The following is a 19,148-nucleotide window of genomic DNA, read 5'->3' on the forward strand; positions in this document are numbered from 1 at the left end:
TGGAAAATCACTTAATCCTTGTGACTAAAGGCTACCTGTGGTTTAGGAACATCAGGAATCAAAATAGAACTCTCTCCAAATCCATAATAGCCACTGTGCTGTTCTCTGGTATGGGAAGAAAGGAATATGTATTAAAGGTTGTATGTTCCCCGTTAGATATCTCTAGGTTCTTTCAGATCTGAAGAACCAAGGGGAACACTCAGTTAAAATGGGCTCTTCTTTGAAGATACATAATTGAACTCACTCTATATATTGACCAACTAGTTACATACTCCTTAACTGTCAGCTATTATCATGTGGTCCAAAAGGGCAATTCAGTCACATATTTAATTTCTTCTTATATTTATTTTAACTGTGTCCTGAATTAATCTATCGATTTCTGTTCCTATCCTCTGTTGGAGGCTGAGTGAAGGAGAACAGACTGACACTGGATGTACTACAGACATTTGACACAGGTTTTGTAGTGCTTTATTCCAAACAGTAATTAGGTAAATCAGTACTCAACATATGCAGCAGGCAGTCTTTAGATAGAAATGAAAACTTATTACCATAATTTCCTATGGAATTTGGAGACTGGTCATTACAGCGTTAATCTCACTCAAGTCAAAGTCTTTATTTCTTTCTTGAATCCCAGAGGTTATATAAGCATGTGGAGCCTCCTTAATGCTGAATCCAGGAGCGACAGAAAATCAGTATCTGAAGAGTGTGGCACTTTCACTATTAATCCAAATGATTTCTATCCTAGAACTGCATAACCTTCTTTTGCTCAGAATATATACAACAGAGTTCCTCTCAGCTGCAGTGAACTGGTTACCTCTGCCACGTCTGAAGGAGAATGAGTGAAAAAGTCCCACACAGTGCAGTGCAACTTCCCCAACCTACGAACTGATGTAGCTCACACTGAAGAGTCTTCTGGGCATTTTATCATTGCCTCTTGCATCCATGTGTGCAGCTGCTGTTTCACAGAGGCAAACTCTGAGTTGTTTAGCTGCACTATTTCACCGTGCATTAGCAGGGTCCAGCAGAGCACCCTGGATCACCAGACTACAGCCAAGTACACGAGGACAGCTATCACACCACATGTCCACATGTTCCCCTTTTAGGCACTGAGTATGAGTCCTGAGGGAAGGTGTTTTGGGTATGAAACGGGAACGCAGCTCTTCCCCCCAGAGCCTTTTCCAGCTTTTTGTCTTTCAAAAACAGGTTCTCTGTTCATTTTGTTTTGGAAAAAGATGTCACAGAGGAATAAAATATTCTTGTGGATGAGGATGGGATACTTCTTAGTAAAATATCTTGTGTTCTGCACAGTGGGAGTCCTTCAGCTTAAGGGGATTAAACAAAAGGAAATGAACTAGTTCTGCTGCATATGTAGAGTACATGGTATTACCCTGTTGATATATGAACCTCATATATCAACCTTAGAATTCCTTTCAAAGGTGATAATCAGGACACCAAGCTTTACAGGAACATGCATCATCATAAATGTAATCGTGGTTTTCTTTTTTCATAATTAATATTCCCTGCTTAAGGGGAACAGAATCTGCCTGAAAGAATCACGGTGCGAGTTTTGTTGTGTCTAAACAAAAAGATAAATGGGTGGTCAGCTTTAAATTCATCTTTGTGTTGCAGAATCCGATATCCTGGTACCTCTAGAGACTCTCCACCCTGTTCATTTACTTCCAAGGAGACTTTATGAACGATCTTTGACAAAACCACACCTTTGGTTTCACACATCTCAGAGAAATCTGATGCGCTCTCATTAAAGACATTTGTCATGCCGAGGCTTTCCAGGAGTGGCTTCAGGTCATAATCGCCTTCCACACTAAACTTTGGAAGAAATACATTCACTTTAGTGTTGGCCATCATGCTGGGATTGGTCCACTGTAATAACGTCTCAGGGGTGAGTGCCTTTTCCAGCTGAGGACATAAAGAACAAAGGAAATGAATGCGCAGTCGAGAGAAAGTGGGAACAAAAATATCATTTCTGAACTCTTTACTCTTATCAAACCCCAAAAGACAAAGTCCAAAAGACAACTTTTGCCTGTAGCATTCAGAGCTAACTTACACTCTCAGTTACACTGATGTAAAATTTATTTCATCTATAGAGCAGACTTCCAGAGAAACTCCATTAAATGTGCATACTCTGATTATTGGTTCTTCACAAGCGTCTGCTATGGAATCAGCTCAACAACCTAATGAAGGAATCCAAGGAATACCAGGCTACCCACAGCTGACTAACTGACACAGCTGTGCATGGAAAGCATAATCTCAGTACTGTTTTCTTCTCTCACCTTTTCCAGGCCAGTTGTCTCATCTTCGATGTCTTTGGGGAGCAGAATGAGCATACTTATATGTTTGTTAAGGCATGGAAGTTCAAGGATTGAAACATTTAACTCTTTTACATAACCCAGGCAAAAAGTAGCTTCCAGATTCATCATTTGCACCGGCTTAGTTTCAGTCTGCAAAACACAAGAGGAGACAGTCGAGCACTCCTTTTAATTCACAAAGAAGATGAGAGAGGATATTTGCAAGCTTGCATGAAAGTGGTACACTGATTACTATCATGGAATTTGTTGGCTTTCATATGTAACGATAATCAGCTGTAAGACTCTACTAGTGAAAGCTGTTGGTACTTGAAGAGGAGTGGCTTTCCTGTGACAAGGTGCACTTAATACAACACAATGGGGATGTGCTTTAAAGGAAAAAATCACCTACTATTAGTGACGTCAGCGCTTGTTTCACTAACAGCTTCAAACTAGCAATGTAACAAGAAAACTGGCTTAGGTACTTTTGCAACAGCATATAGGTTTTGATAGAGAGTGCTGTAGTAGTAACAGATATTTCTCACTTTCGTCGAAATTTCCTTAGCACAAAACTGTCAAACATTTATTTGAGTGGAAGCAGTGCTGTATTTTATTTCAGGACATACCTTGTTGACTTTAAAAGGACATTCTTTGATCTCTGCCTCTGGGAACTTCTTCATCCAGTTTGTGACAAAATAAGCTGCATTAACTAGGAGGATCTGAGTCTGGTCACTTACACTATCCTCATTCAAAATATTCTCCATTTTGCCTGTGAACATGGTTAAGCTGGTCATTAATACAATAAATTATCAACATATGTGAGGTTTTAACAGAACATAGAAACACTGTACTGAATACAAATATTTCTACCCTGCATCTCACAGATAGCAATTGTAATTATAAAGGGAAATCCCCAAATAGAAGCATTTAGTTCCCTAGCTGCAGCTTCATGTTTGAAGCGGAATTTGGGATCAAGATAGATCTTCCAAGTGACATTTTTACTCGGTTTACATAAAACAGAATAAAAAATATACCTACTGCTTTTGTTTCGTACTCTAAAGAAGGTACTGAAGCTTCAGTGAAATGCAACAGATAGAACTGAAAAAATATTTCTCATTTAGAAAGCAAGACTTCAAGGGAAGTTCCAGTCCAGTTTCTACTCACTTTTGGAGTATTACATGAGAATAAAATTACCCGAATAAGAAACACCGCTAACTCTCTAATTACAGTTCATAACCAAATAGGGCCATGGATTTAAAAAAGAGAACGTAATTCTTTCCCTCACTTTATTTTGTGTCTGTTCAAATGCTGTCATAAGATACTGAATTCATCATGCTGTGGATGTTAGTCTTCATTCATGCACAAATCACACAGGCAGAGCAAAGTACTTCCCCGTGGGCACCTGGGCCACATTGGGATGGATGAGATGTGACTCAGGCACCCATATTTTCATATTTGTACCACATGAGGGCAATAGGCAGCAACCGACCCTGGAGCTACCTATAAACAGCATGTACATAAGCTCTGCCTTGGGCACTGCGTACCAGACCTCTACCCCGCACAGACTGGGCAGGTTCTGCCTGGGAGCCCTGATGGTCACTGAGAGGCACTTCTTGTGACTTAGCGGCTCAGAGTTACTGCAGGAGAAGTGCCGCAGCCCTGTTACCAACGGAGCGTCTCCAAGTAAGGAATATATGTTCACCTGTGGTCAAAATCAGCTGTGCTGCTGAGATGAGCTACTAATTAACAGCCTGGAATTCAGAATCCAGCACATACTCTCCATTAGAGAATGAGGCCAGGATTTGATGTATTGGTGTCAGATGTTTGTGAAGCTCCACAGCCAGGAGCTGTCATTGTCCCAGACTTTCCCAATGAAAACAAATGAGATGCTTTGCCAAAGGCTAATGCAAGGTCTCCCTCCAGAAAAGCTGCAGCAGTAAACGATTTAAAAACATGCTAACACAGCTAATCCTCATGAATCCAAATAATAGGTGTAGTCCCATTACTTTCACTGTATATTCACTTCTAACAGCAATAGTTAAGAGATGTCGTGAACACAAGATATCATTCTTCAAAGGGGTAAGCGGCATCCCCGAGGTTAGGCCCTACTCACCATCAGTCAACTCTGAGAGAGATTTATTGATCTTCTGTCGTGTTTCCTCAGTTTTTTCTTTGAACTCCACCAGTTCCAGCTCCGATGGAAAAGGCCTCTTTGTGGAGTTAACAAAGTCCTGAAAGACACGAGGTACAACATCTAACCTTCCTTAAATGCTCTTCCCTGGATGACTCTACACTGCCTGCAACACCAGTATCCCAAGCTTCCTTATGTGTTGGCGGAGAGTATATTACAAAGAACAGCTAATAGCTAACAGCAGGTGACAGCCAGGATACAGAGTCACTTTCAATAGATTGCTCCCAAGACTGTCCAGTTACATTGGCTGCTAAAATAACTTTGGTACTTCATGAGTGAACATGTTGCTGGAGCTTGAAAGGATAAGGCAGCCTTCAGTCTAGACCTGGGCAAAAGGAAGGGATGAGACAAAGGCCACAGGCTGCTCACAGTGTGCCTGTCCTTGTGAGATGAGATGCCCACTGCTGTGGACGAAGCCAAAAAGCAGGCAACCTGATTATAATACCATTTAAGTATGCTGTTAGTCTTCTGAAACATCACTTCTAGGCTGAAGTTGCCTTTGCTTGGGGCCCTATTCAAAGGCAACTGTGATAAAACAAACACAGCATTTTTCTCAATCGTTTGCAAGGTCCTTAAGTTTCATGGCCAAACAACACCTTCCACACTTGCGTTCTTTGAATAACCAGGCTTGTGCCTCCTCAGTTAGACTGAGAAAACTACTCTTCATTCACTAATTACTTGGGTGTGTGGACTAGACACACACTTGCACCACCATCTTTATTTAAAATCCTTCCCACTCATACTTATATTGCAAAGCCCTTGATGTGGCATAGGAGTCACACTGCGTTCAAAGTCTACTGCGCCTACTGACCTAAAACATAGTAATGAAAGAATTGCAACTGTAGCATTGGCTGTATTGCTTGGGGTCAGAACAATCATCCTCCTACAAACTTTCATTACGCTCCTCCTCATCTGAGTCTAGTCAAGCAAAAGGTAATAGTGAGAGAATGTATTTTGAATAACATTGAAGTCCGGTTGATCAAGCAATACAAGCACTTTTCTGCAATACTTACTGTGGTAGGGCTGAGAGATTTGTCTACATAGAGCCGCTTGACCATTTTCAGTGCAAAGAAAGAGGTGAGTTTGGAAACATCTGCAGTTACCGTTTGAAACCCAAAAGAAACATCTTTGACGTCTTGTAAATGGAGCACCTGATAATGAACATAACACAATACTGAGCGCCTTTCTTTTTATTATCTAAAAATTCATAGAATCATAGTATCATTAAGGTTGGAAATGACCACTGAGATGATCTAGTCCAACAGTCAACACCATGCCCACTAAACCACATCCCTCAGTGCCACACGTACACATATATTGAACAGTTCCCTGGGTGGCCTGTTCCAGCACCTCACTGCTCTTTCAGAAAAATAATCTTCCTAATATCCAACCTGAGTCTCCTTTGGTGCAACTTGAGGCCATAACCTCTCATTCTATTAATGCTACCTGGGAGAAGAAGGCAGCCCTGACCTCACCACAGCCTCCTCTCATGCATTTGCAGAAAGTGATACGGTCTCCCCTGAGCCTCTCCTTCTCCAGACTGAACAATCCCATTTTCCTCAGCTGCTCTCCTGTAAGGTCATTGCTCCAGACCCTTCACAGCTTTGTTGTCCTTCTCTGGACAAGGCTGGCAACAGATGATCCTTGTTTGTGACCTGAGCTTTGACTATTTGTATTCAAGCTAACAACACAGCTTCTAACTCTTATTCATTACTAAAAAATTAATTCAACATTCCAGTGAGTTTCCTTTCTGGTTACTTCCTTAAAAACTGCTTACCAGATGGCAAGGTTTTCTGATTATTGACACACAACGTCATGTGGTATTTCAGCAGAAATCAATCAGTGGTGAGCTTTGATAGGCAGAATGTAAACTAGAGGTAGGGCTGCTGACCCATCTCCCAGCTCCTGGGAATCACATGCCCAGCTCCAGGATGTTCTAACCTGACTTAGAACTCTCTGCTTTTAGGTGCCTGTCTGTTGCAAGTTCTTTGAGAGTGCATGTTCCATTAAAAACAGCCCACCCAGCCCTCCTCACCTTCTCCAGCCACATTAGTGACCTCCCTTTCCCTTTCAGCCTCACTCCTGCTCTTTCTCCCTGAACACACCATGTCTTTACAGACACAGTGAATCACATTGAGAAATGTGAAACAAAAGTGCACTTGCGTAACAGAACTCTGTTTGTGGAAGTGGATGTTCACTTACTATGGGATGGCTCAGCACAAATGGCAGGCAAAAGTGAAAGTGAAATTAAGCACAGGTTAATATTTTAAGCTCTTCCACTGGAAAGACAGCACCTGAATTTTGAAATGGTGAGGAAGCCTCAGGGTGCCATTTAAACTAGAAATAAGATCTAAAAATCATTAAACACCCAGCAGGTCTTTGTGGTTATATCACTTTGTTGCTGTGCAAATGGGCACATTGCAAACTGTAGGATGTGCTGAGGCACTGGAGGCCGTGCTTCAGCAGGGTGCCGTCAGGGAAACAGAAGGTACAGGGAGGAACTGCTAAAGGAAGAAATATGTATTCAAATCTGTGGAATGCCCCTGAGAGCCAGGTGATAATCAACATATAAATGCGTGCTGAATTTGCTTCTCATTCACCTCTAGGTAACTGCAGAGACTGCGGGCACTGGGATAAAAAGAGGCTGTGTAAATCCTGGCTCTCACAGAGGCAGTCGTGCAGCCTCTCCATGCCACAGAACAACCTCAATAAACTCACTGCACCATCACCATGATGCTGCTTCATGGTGCTGTAAAACCCTTGGGCATCTAGAGCTATTTGCAAGGCAAACCACTATTCAAGCTTCACTGCCTCCTACAGCATTATCTTCCTCTCAGCCGGCAGGAGAAAGGGGAAATGGCACAGACAGAACTGTTAAAATGACTTGGTAATGGCAAAATTATTTCCAGTGCTGGTAAGCTTAGGCAGTCCTGGATAACCACAAAACAATTATCCAGAAAATGCAGTGACTTCAGCAGCGACATTCAGCCACAATCAGCACTCTGCTGAAAGGAGACAAGGCCTTAATGCAACTGCTGAGGACTCTGCCATGTCCGTGTCCCCATCCACCTTGTAAATGCTTGAGAAAAGTGGTTTTTTTTTCCCCATATGCCAGTGACTTTCAGTCTCCTTGATTGTGTGGATCCTTGGAATGTGGAAATGTTCTGGAATTTTGGATAGACAGTTTTCTGTCTATCCAGGAGAACCAGCATTCCTGTACACCATTAACAAGAATAAATAGGAAAGCCACCTCTGATAACCACATAATTTTGCCGCTACAGAGCAGCATGCTGACAGCTCACCTTTTTCATTTGGTCTGCAGTGTCACCCTTTGTAGCTTTATATGCCAGAGCCAAAGACGTGGAGGTACACAGTGGGGCAAAGACAATATTGGTTGTTTTGTCCTTCTCACATAGCTTTTTGAACATATCAACAGCAAAAGCAGTGTTTGCTAGTTGAAGAGCATCCATCGTCATTCTGAAACAGAAAAGGATAAAGAGAGATGACCTACAGAGTGAGCTCTTGTTGCAGCAGGGCTGGCAGGTCACTGATTTCCTTGATGAAGGAGGCTGGACACCAGTATGGGGACTGGACAGCTTGAGCCTACAGTGGTAGGCAAAAAAGGCCTGACCAATCCTTCCCAGTCTCAGACAACACCAGCAACATTTGAGGAGAGTCTCGTTCATGCCCAACCAAGGTAGCTCAGTAAAAGCCCTTACCTTCAAGTGACAGCTGGCAATTCTGCATAGTATATGGAGCCAGAATTACCAGACATACATGGAGAAATCTGGGTTGGTCAAGGTGACCCACACATATCGAGTCACACTGGATAACATATGGATTTAATGTGTTTTTAATTGATACTCTTCAAATGTGCCAACTTATAAGGTACTTTGCCTATGCTTTGGGCTCTCCTAGTGCTTTGATAGGCCTTTAAAAGTTACACAATCTTTCCTGCCTCTTGCTTTGTGTCTAATTGTTCATTAAAGCTTTAGCTGTGGTACATCCTCTCTCTAAGGGGTGATTCCCCATTCTCCCTACCCTTGTTAGAAGTCTCCAGAAAGCTGTCTGGTCCTGTAGGTTGAGATCATTCTAGAAACTCTAAGTACTCAGCCTCCTACATAAATATTGCTATGTGCCCACTCATCACTTACAGCGAGGACTGCAAATATTTTCCTAGCAGTTCAGAGTGACTGCAATTGCTGCAGGGCTGTTAGCTGATCTATGCAGTCAGAAATGGAAAAGGTAGTGCCAAGAGACAGATGTTCTGAACCATGTTCTGGGAATGCCATGGAATACTCCGATCTTCCAGACTGCTTTCTTAGAACTAAAACTGCACTTTGGTGTAACTCCATTTGTGTAGATTAAAGACAACAACAGCAAACCACAGAATTTCGGTCAGTATCACATTGGGCTTAAGACCAGCAAGGACACAGAAGATGACAACTCCTTTAGGACAGTGAGTTTCACACTCTTCTACCCCCAGAATCGTGTGTCCCTAAAGAAAGGGAAAGGGAATCTGATAAACTGGTGTATCAGATTAGGGCAAAGATTGCCAACAGAACTCAGTTTCTTCAACATGTTCTCTGCCCAGGAAAAAGAAAAACGGCAAAATATCAGAATATATATGGCATGGAAAGGTTCTTACCCAGACATCTATTCACAATAACATTTCAGGCTCTGACACAGAAGATGTGAACAGGAAAGTCGGCTATTTACCTGAAACATTGCCTCAGTGTGAGGTTTGCTGATCTTCCAAGAAGCACCTTAAGGACAGGGATTGCTCTCAAATAACTACTTAATGCTGCAGTCTTAAACATTTACCTGGTTCATACCTTTCTCATCCTAGATCTCATCAGATGAGTAAAGATCTCCCCAGATGACAGCAGTTAGGTAAGGGAAGACAGAAAGGGGAGGAGAGGACATCTGAGCAGGGAACTGTCTCCGGAGCAAGGACACCTTCTCCCAACCACTCACTCTTATCCCTCTTTGGAATGGCATTTTGAGTGACAAAAATCTGCATTCGAGAGCGTGCATCATACTGCCCAAACTCTGCTGAATATCAGACATCACTGTATAGAGATGCTGTGGCAGTGTTCGTAGTTGAGAGTAGAGATTTCCAAAATAATCTGTGGTATTTATACATTTTTATAGGAGTAACAGAACAGGGGAGTGTTTTGTCTACAACACAGAAGAGAAAACTTTGACTTCCATGTAAGACCTGTTTGTTTTGAAAAGGCCTTCCCATCTCTGTTTTCATTAACTTACATATGTATATATTCTATATATTTAGTAAGGTACCTGGCTTAATTTTAGCTAAAAGACCTTGAACAAGAGGTTACTGACATGTATTGCACAATCTAATTAAGTGGAAAAAAGGATACTGGCATAAAACCAAGGCTTTTTAAATCCAGATTTGAAAAACACACTTACCCAGTGGTGTGCTCTCACATAGTGCTCTGACTGTTGGCATTAGCAACAAAGTACTTCCTAATTAGCTCTGAATGCAAAGAAAGCAATAAAGCTTGAGGAGGAAAAAAATATATATAGCACTGGAGAGAGTTGCCCCCAAATAAAAATGATGAGGAGGTGTTTGCAACATGTAGAGGACTCCTGCAAGACACTGTTCAAGCAGATTGGGTCTGTCCATCTCGCATGACACTGGCAGTGTCCCGAGATGCTTTGTAATGAAGATTACCCTGGGAGATCCCGTTTTACAGTGTCAGCAGGAATCAAGCTGGTGTCAGAGTGAGGTCTGGGAAACGTTCTCAGAGTTTTTCTGGGTGTAAAAGTGAGAACTCAGCGCCAGTCAGCATTACAAGCATCTCTGTCATTCCTGTGGTCACAGCTTCTCGCATACAAAAGCAACTCATTACCAGAAAAGTCAAGCTTGTTAGAAACGATGAACTCTGCATACGTCAAAGGAGGAGAGAGCTTTGGGCAAAATAGTGGCAAAGGACAGTAAAATCAAATATGAAGATCTGGGACTGAGGTTGCAGCAGTGCAGAAAACCTTTTCTGCAAGGTTTCTATGTTCCTCTTCAGTGAGGAAACCTGGAGGTACTTCGTGGTGAGCCTTTTACAGACCTTCTGTTCACTCAGTAACTGATGATGCTTCCCAATGCCTTTGTTACGCTTAGAGAATCCATTCCTGGTAGTGGCAAGGCTTATCACTTATTTATTATTTCGTTCTTTTAGTGCTACTACTGATATAATGCACATTCAGAGGATTTTGTTGGGGAAAAAAAAAACAACCCTCAGTTTCACCCTGCTGTTTCAATAAGGGCTGGATAGCAAAGAATAATCTCTTTCTCACCATCTTTTTTAACTGCATCTGGTCAGTCTTCTTTTTTAATGCTCCATTTATTAATGACATATGACACACAGAAGCTCATGACGTTCATATGCTTGAAAGGAATTTACCGCATGAAACATTACAAAATCTTGAACCTCTTTCAAGCCCTGAGCACCCCAAGCTGTGTCAGTGACTCCACTGCAGCAAGTTCTGGCTGAGTGAGAAGGGTCTGAGGCCCCCCTCAAGAATAAAGCCCATCGGGTGCCCACGAGCAGTCCCAGAAACCAGACCCAGCTCCGGAGTCAGTAATCACAGGAAACTCTTACACAGGGAGGAGTCAACAGAACTGGAATTGAAATTTCAGGAAGGGCTGCTTGGATTCTGGCTGAGTCCCTGCTTTCCCAGGAGAGCAGCAAGTCAGCATTCTGAGAGGCCCGCGGCACGGTGGCACCTTCTAAGCACAGGCAGCCTGTGATCCACCCAGCTTTGCTTAAAGCTGTGATGGGGGCTGCAAAGTTCAAGAAACACGTTCAGATAGAGGAGGAAGCTGAAAGGCACTAGAATCGGTTCAGAAATAAATAATTTAAAGGTGCTTAGTAGCATAAGACGCTATTTTGCTTTGTCGCTCCTGAATGCAACCAACAAAAATAAGGCTTTGTTTTCTATTTGCTTACTAAGAGAAAAGCTAAATGTAGCTTATCTTCGAAAAATTAATCAGAAGAACAGCAACATCTCTGTGGAAACCTGACAGGTCACGTCAGCCGAATGGTAAGAATCATCTGATAAAGTAGAGCCAGTGTTTCTTTTATTCTTGCCTTTGTTAAAGAGCCTGGAGGAGAGCACACCCAGGGCAGACAGGGTGGTGGCCATCCAAGCTGGGCTGGTACCGGGGCTGTGCACTAGGGCTACGGCTCAGGAGCTGTGAGTGAACAACCTGCAGTCATTTCAGTTTAGATAAATGATATGAAAGAGCCCACATATGAATGGGGCATTCCCCCTCCAAACTAGCTCATTTAACATGATCTTACTGAAGCTCTTGCTTGGATAACACAAAATATAAAGGAACAAAACTCTTGTGAGCCTCTTCTTTCTACTTCTACACAAATGGCAGCTCTCTACCATGCAGGCTACACAGCACCGTGACAAAGACACGATTTCCTCTGAACAGATGTTTCTCACAATGTCAGACCGATGCTTTACTTTAGTGAGAACAGAGTGTTCATCAGGTTGTGGAAAAAGCACCATCAGCAACACAACTGAGAAAGTCACTCCAGGAATTAGAGAATCTCCATAATACATTTTATTGTGCCTCAACAGTCAGTGAATTTTTCCAACCGGATGAGCACGCTGAAGATAAAGTAGGTAATAAGCAGGCTTAAGCTTTTGTCCTTTGAACTAGCAAGGCTTAGACAAAGCAAACAGAGCAAGGCATACAAACCCATGCAAAAAACAAGAAGAAGATTCTTTTGTAAACTTCTAAAACAGTCTACACCTACTTAGAGATATGGAGCATTGTCGCGGCATCACATACAGCCTGCTTGCCTGATTCAGGAAAAGCCATTTGGAACAGTCAACAGGTAGCCTAAGCGTTCTAATAATTCCTAATATCTTCACAGTCTCACCTGTCAGACCCCACTCACCGTCAGGGGTAAGGAATGTAGATGGGTCAACACAGCAATGCTGGGACAAAACCAAAATGTTGTCATTTGAGCAGGCTCTTTTCTACCTTTAATTCCACATTCCACAAGCTTCCTTATCCTGCTCAATCTATGAGATTGTGTTTCACGTGAGGGACTTTATAAGTGTTAGTTAGGCATCAAAGTACCAGAGGAAGAAAAGGAAAAAAAATGCTGTACTTACTTTGCAAGGGTATAATCCTGGTAAATGAATCAACGAAATGGGTCCGACACGAAGAACTAGAGACCTGTGGCGAAACCTTGCTGAGCAGAAGAGTCTGTTAGCTTGCCTGCTCATTGACACCACTCCCACTTTCCCAGCCCTAATTACGCACACACTCTCGCTTTTTTTTTTCTTTTTCCCCCTTAATCATTCTTCAAGCAGCTCCTAAACTGGAGGAGCAGTATGAGTCACACCTGAGTTGTCTTTGCCTGCCCAGCTACAGAGCACAACAACATGCTCCAGCAGGAAACAGCAGCCCAGGCACATTGCCTGCAGCGAGTGCCCTACAATAGGCACCAGACGGGAGGGAGCAAAGACTCTGAAAGAGAAGGTGCAGGAGTGAAGGAGCAAGTGAAGGACCTTCTGAGCAAAATCAGTGCTCCGAGGTATATATATATATATATAATATATATATATTATATATATATATAATTGTGAAAAAGACAGGCAGGGAAGGCAACCAAAATGTGTGATGGCAACCCAGCACTTTGCATCTGTGTATGCATTCATATAGTGTCTCAGTGTTGTCTTTGTGAGGGTTGTGTGGTGTACTTGCTTGCCTCAAAAGCCCAAGGCCAGAATGGAGCTCATGCTCAAAGAGAAATATCTGCTTGTCTTGTTGCTCTCAAGCAGGAGATTTCAGAGGGAGGAGAAAGCCACAGCTCCTTTCCAGCATCTCCAGAATGGGAACCGCTGCGTTCAGCACTCAGTAGCTACTTGATTACTGATGAATCCAATGGCTTGTGGGGGGGGGGAAGAAAGGGAGAGGGAGAGGTGGTGGTGCAGCTTGACAAGCTTGACAGTCCTATTTGAATTGAAAAATGCATGCAGTCCTTAGCAAGGAAAAGGTAGTCTACTCTGCTCCACACTGCTTCTCCCAGCATGGAGTCTAACTACCCACCACACTAACAAAAACTTCCTGGAGTCCAAGTCAACCTTAATGAAGAAACTGCCACCCAAAACCACAGCTCCTGTCCACACCTCACCCATCCCCGATGGCCTGTATGTCCTTAGACTACTGATGTGCTACAAAAAAAGTAAACATTATTGAGCTTGCTTTTAAGATTGCTATGCCAGTAAATGAAAGGGCTAGGAAACCAAAGTGTCTTCCCTGACATGATACCTCCTTGGTGGCAGTGGTAACTGAGGAGTTGTTATCTCCTTCTCTAATGACACAGTCCTATTTTGTTTTGAGCGTAAATCACACCACAGCTTCCTGATAAGATCCCAGCAATATGTTCTTCCTGAAGACTCATTATTACCCAAAAGAAATCTTATTTTCCTTTCTACTGAGATGAAGTAGGGTTCAACTTCATTTATTTACCAGACAGTGAACATGAAATTAGTATGCTGTACTGTGGGTGAATTCATAACAAACACTAAGGTGTGGATGTGTTTAAGCAATTCAAAGAACATTGAGAACAGCTGGCTAAAATGTGTCATCTGGGCAATAATTGTCACATATCTAATTACGCCTTACACTGTGAGAGAAATTTTGATAAAAATCTACCATAATATTGGCTGCCAGACTCTCCTCAGATGTCTGCAGGTAATGTAGAGCCAAAGGAACAAACTTTCCTTCAGGCCCAGGTCTTCCACTGTGGAGCGGTTCAGGAGATTCTGGATTCACAGTGGTGGGTAGTGGCAGACAACAAAACTGCCTTGACAGAGATAGCACAGCTCATCACCTTCACCTCCTATCACCATCGCCAGCTTTATCACCATGTAGGCTGGAAATACAAGTGGGTGCACTGGTGTATTCTAAAAGCTGAGCGGGGAAAGGTGAAAGAACTCTCTACATTACAAGGCTGAAGGTGCATAAACATAACTACACTCCAGTCACTTCCCTTTGATAGCTGAGGTCTGGCACTTTGTAGCCTTACAGAACCTTTCTGCCTGACCAAGCTGCTGCTGCTGCTGCGAAGTGAAACACCCTCATTATTGCAGTCCAAAGTTTCATAACACAGACAAGCCACAGTCTTTTGACAGCACAACAGAGGAGCTTTCATCTTCCTTTTACAGGTCACCAACATTTTCAGGTCTTCAACAGCCCAAGGGGAAACGCAAGTAAAGGCCTTGCTGGGCACCAGGACACAGCAGCCACCTTGACATGCCACCACCTGGCCACGCAGTGTGCAGGAGGGACACAGCCGCCCGGTGACACTCCTGTCATTCTGTCTGCTCTCAACCCCAGCTCTGGGCTCACCCTGCCACTCCTGCAGGGCGTTGTTCCTACACGCTGCCAAGTGGAAAAGACAAACAGCTTCCTTTCTCCCACCCCCTGGACAGGCTCGTTTAGGTCAAAGAACGCTCCTGCAGCTTAATACAGTGCTATAAAGTCGTTCAGCTCCAAGTGACTGCCGTTATCTTTTTTTCTTGTTTTATTTCCCTAATGCATTGACACTTGAGGACACGTCTGACTGCAGATTTCATGCTTTGGAGACCATGCAGGAAATCAGCTACAAGTGGGAGGGAATAAAGAGCAGAATAAACTGGGGCGTTTTTATTACGCTGCCAGTCATAAAGGGTGCAACCCCTTTTCACCGAGCTACAGCTTTTACTGCAAGCCTGAGATGTTGGAGAGAGCCGCTAACAGGTTATTTGCATGCCTTGGTTTCAATACAACAACCTGCTTCCTCAATACAGTTAGAAAAAGCAGACTACATTCACAATGTCTGTAAGTTGGTCTGTACAAATGAACTTTCCATATTCACTGTGTATCTGGGTCTACATTGTTATTTAGCCATAAAGATAAGTCACAGGCAAAAAGAGTTTTCAGTTTCTGCCTAGTAAAGGTCAGTCTGACAGTTCCAAACCACACCATGATTTGCAACTACAAGAGCACTTAGAATAATCAAGTGTCATTCGATGATTATATTGAGAGAGATGCAAACTGAGCAGCAGCAAGCTCACCTCTCTTTTTTTCCCTTTCTTCCCAAGGCATTTGTGCTGAGATGCACGAGGGATGGTGTCACACAGCAACACGCTGCTTCAACACGCACAGCAAGAATTCAGCCTTCTGCAGACATGTCTGCTGACGTAGAAGGGTTCCTCACCAGTGAGTATTTCTAATAATAGACAGGAAATTAATCTTATTCGTTTGTTTTATTGAGCCTGTTCTTGTTTGGGGCATACATCTCATCAGGACAAAATAATAATAAAACAACTCTGAAATAATAGGCATAGCCACACTATACTGTGCTTGATTATAGATCTGGTTAGCTCCTAGCTGAGTGGAGGTGTGATGTTCAAGTTATCAGGGGCTCATCTATCAAAGGAAAACCTGCACGGGGTAAGGACTGCTCATGTAAGGAATGTGGAAACTTTGAAGAGAGAGATGACATTGGCAGAAGTGCTTTTCCCACAAGCAGCAGAGACCAAGCAGACCTCTCCCTCTGGAACTGAACTGGTTTCAGGTTGGAACATTAGCAGCTTACATGGCTTCTGCTGCCCACAGCAGCAGGCCTGGGCTCTGACACACAGCTTCCCTTCCAGCTCTGGGTTTGCTCTTGAGTGCCTCCTTAATGTGTGCAGAGGAAAGAGGTGTGAGAACTGGGCATTTCTTCCCCCTCTTGCTTTTATCCAGTGTCATCAGTAGATGAGTCACTTTCTCCTGTAATCCAGGTAGTTATGAAGTGTCTGGGTGATTAATGTGGGTGAGGGCACACACCTTCCCAGAGTTCTTCAGCACAGCTTCACAGATGAATATATACATAATAAAGGACTATCAAAGCTGAGAGTCAGTATTTGCTGAAATAAAGACACTGGAAATGAGCCTGCCTCCATGGTCTGAATTTTCTCCAGCTGTGTTTTAAGGGGAGGACAGAGCTTTGCTTGTCCCTGAATGCAGCTAAAAAGAGGAACAAACATGTTAATTCTTGCTTCTTCAATTGGTATTTGGCAGATCTGCTAAAGGCAACAAAATCAGTGTACATTCTTATGCACTACTTGAAGTAAAACACCCAACACCGTCGCTGTCTCATCATCCGCTTATAAAAGCTATGCCTGCAAACCCATCTTGACATCCAGCTGTAAATCTTAACAAATAATGGCCCTGAACCTCAGCTAATGTAAACTGATTAGCACCATGAAAGCAAGTGAGCTATTCCATCATTCAGCAGCCAATTCAGCTCATGACACCACTAACCCAGGACATATTAACCCATAAAAAGGAAGAGTATGAAAAAGTGTGAATGACAAAAAAAAAATAGCCATATTTAGCAAAAACAAGTGCTAGGAATTAATAGAGTTTTCTCTTTCCCATTACATTTACCCAGGCAATATGTAACCTACTGAGAAATAATTTTCGTCATTCTTCTGAGATCTAATGGCCCCATTAAGCTTGATGGGATGACTCCGATTCATGCATAATCCAGTGAGTTAATAAACTCCACAATAACATTTATATAACAGGCATTAAGTGACCTGAAATTAGGTCTATAGGAACTTGTGACAACACAAATACCCTTCCATTTTTCTTTCTTGGTTCAAGATCCAAAGCCCACTGCAAAGGTGGCTACCAAATTCAGTGGGTTGTGGATAAAACACACAAACAGGCTTGTTAGCGAGACAGATGTTGGAAGATGTGGACAAGATGTTGTACATGTAGAAGAATTATAGACAGTTAATGATGGAAAAATAGCCTGGCTCAAAGAGCTTCCTTCTTAAGATGAATATTACTCTGGTAAGAGTGGCTAGGATGAAGATAAATGACTTCCTATATAGTTTCTGCTAATTTCCATACAAGACATAATTAAAAGGCTTTGGGATGAATAAGGAAGGATCTAAGAGGAAAATGCTAACCTAGAAATCTGGTGCAGATCAAATCATGGCAGCTACATAGCCGACTATTCCTGGTACAGCCACTGGTCTTCGGCTGTTGTGGGACTTTTTGTTCTTGCAGGAGAAGTCCAACAGCAAGTTTCTTACCACTGTGGTGCTCAACCCTTGGTACAATGCCACTGTACCTTATGTATAATGGAAAGAGGGAATGTACTGTTTGTATGTCTTGGATGGCCCCATTTCCTCATACCTTCCCATGAATTAAACAGTGAGTTCTGCACTTGAAGTCTTCTGCAGTTCTAAGGCAGGCAGAAGGCATGTTTAAGCTCTATTGCTTAAAATACCATTTAGAAGAAAATAACAAGACAAACCACAGCTCAGGAAAACAAAATAGTTGAAGGAGTTGCGTTATCACCCAGTCCCAGCTCTGTTCCCTTCATGTCCCTAATTCAGACCGCACGCCATGCCGTTAAGTTGTGAATACTGCTCTCTACAGTCACACAGTGAAAAAAAGAATCGTTGGATCTACCATGAGAATGGAGAAAGTCATCTGGAAGCATCAGAGGTAAGCAAGTCAGCTTTAAAGCTTACTCATGTCGCGTGACTCTTTGTTTTGCAGTTAAGTTGTTGTATTGTGTAATGGAACGGCAAAAGTTATTCCTCTGTCATTTGTCTAGAACAATCTGGTAATGCTTTTATAAGTACCTACAAGAATAGAATTGCTTTTCCGCTCCTCACTGTCTAACTCAAAAAATTTCATATAAACTCTGATGAGAGCAAAAACCAGAGTGCTTTCCTTTGCACAGAGGGGAGGAATTCCAGAAGGAAAATCTGGGTCTATTCACAGATTGGTATCTTTTCAAGACTCACACATGAAGTTTAGCAGTCATTGAGCTTGAACCCCTGCATGGGAATATGCAAGTACCAAATTAACTGGACCCGTAATTTCTCTTTGGATTACAGCACATATTTGTGGTGTTTTAACATCTGATTAATATGAAGTCCATAGAGAGGGTGACATCACACCTCAATCACTGAAATCAAACTAAACGTATTAATTATCTGTGGCCTGGAGCTGGCAGTACGAGAGGAAATTAGCAAAATCTGATGATTATTATTAGTTCCTTTTTCTGTTTTTTGGGGCCCTCACATATTTTGTTAGCACAGTCACGAGTGCCAATTTATGGTCATGGAAATAAAGTTGGGATTCTATTCCCTCCCCCAGGTGCAGAAGAAGGAGAAAGCAGCATGGGTAGGGACAGCAACACCAACAGCCTTGTCAATAACACAGAGAATTTTTCTTCTTTTTCTATTCATATATGTTTATTTTCCTACAGCGTCTGATGCATAGACGCAGATGTACGAACAATCCAAATCACTTATTCTATGTTCTAATATCCCTTAAATACATTGCCAAGTTTTCTCAGGTATCTTTCCCACCCCCTTTACATGTCTACAAAACATCCCACAGATGTTTTACTCCTTAACCACACATGCGGGTGCTTCTCCAATCAGAGACATGAGTCGTTCCTAGCCACGTGCTCCTCTTCCAGTTTGGATTGTTATCATCTGTCGATCACGCAGCTCACTTGACTTTTTTCTCAATTGGAGGCGTCCTCGGCATTCCTTTCCCATGCTGTTTATCTTGTTCTGCAGCTTGTGCTCTAAATATTCTTTCC

At 42.6% G+C, this 19,148-nt stretch overlaps 1 protein-coding gene across 1 annotated transcript; it reads right to left on the reverse strand.

The window, feature by feature from the left end:
* Positions 1 to 445: 445 nt before the first annotated feature.
* On the reverse strand, positions 446 to 12,787 carry SERPINB5 (serpin family B member 5). The gene is made up of 7 exons (XM_015854585.3): positions 12,649 to 12,787; positions 7,797 to 7,971; positions 5,508 to 5,645; positions 4,417 to 4,534; positions 2,930 to 3,072; positions 2,292 to 2,459; positions 446 to 1,917 (listed from the first exon to the last, which is right to left on the reverse strand). The coding sequence occupies exons 2-7, from the start codon at positions 7,968 to 7,970 to the stop codon at positions 1,525 to 1,527; spliced, it is 1,134 nt and encodes a 377-aa protein (XP_015710071.1). The 5' UTR covers position 7,971; positions 12,649 to 12,787; the 3' UTR covers positions 446 to 1,524.
* Positions 12,788 to 19,148: the final 6,361 nt, after the last annotated feature.

Source organism: Coturnix japonica, chromosome 2, assembly GCF_054131305.1.
Source record: "Coturnix japonica strain WE chromosome 2, WE-NBRP24, whole genome shotgun sequence".
NCBI classification, from domain to species: Eukaryota; Metazoa; Chordata; class Aves; order Galliformes; family Phasianidae; genus Coturnix; species Coturnix japonica.

Bases quoted from the DNA above. Each gene is read 5' to 3' on its own strand.
- SERPINB5 (XM_015854585.3), bottom strand. From the start codon at position 7,970: ATGACGATGGATGCTCTTCAACTAGCAAACACTGCTTTTGCTGTTGAT. The intron at 5,646-7,796 runs GTGAGCTGTCAG...GTTCATTATCAG, and splicing joins CTGCAGACCAAATGAAAAAG to GTGCTCCATTTACAAGACGT. The intron at 1,918-2,291 runs GTGAGAGAAGAA...TTATGTCCTCAG, and splicing joins AGACAACTGGCCTGGAAAAG to CTGGAAAAGGCACTCACCCC.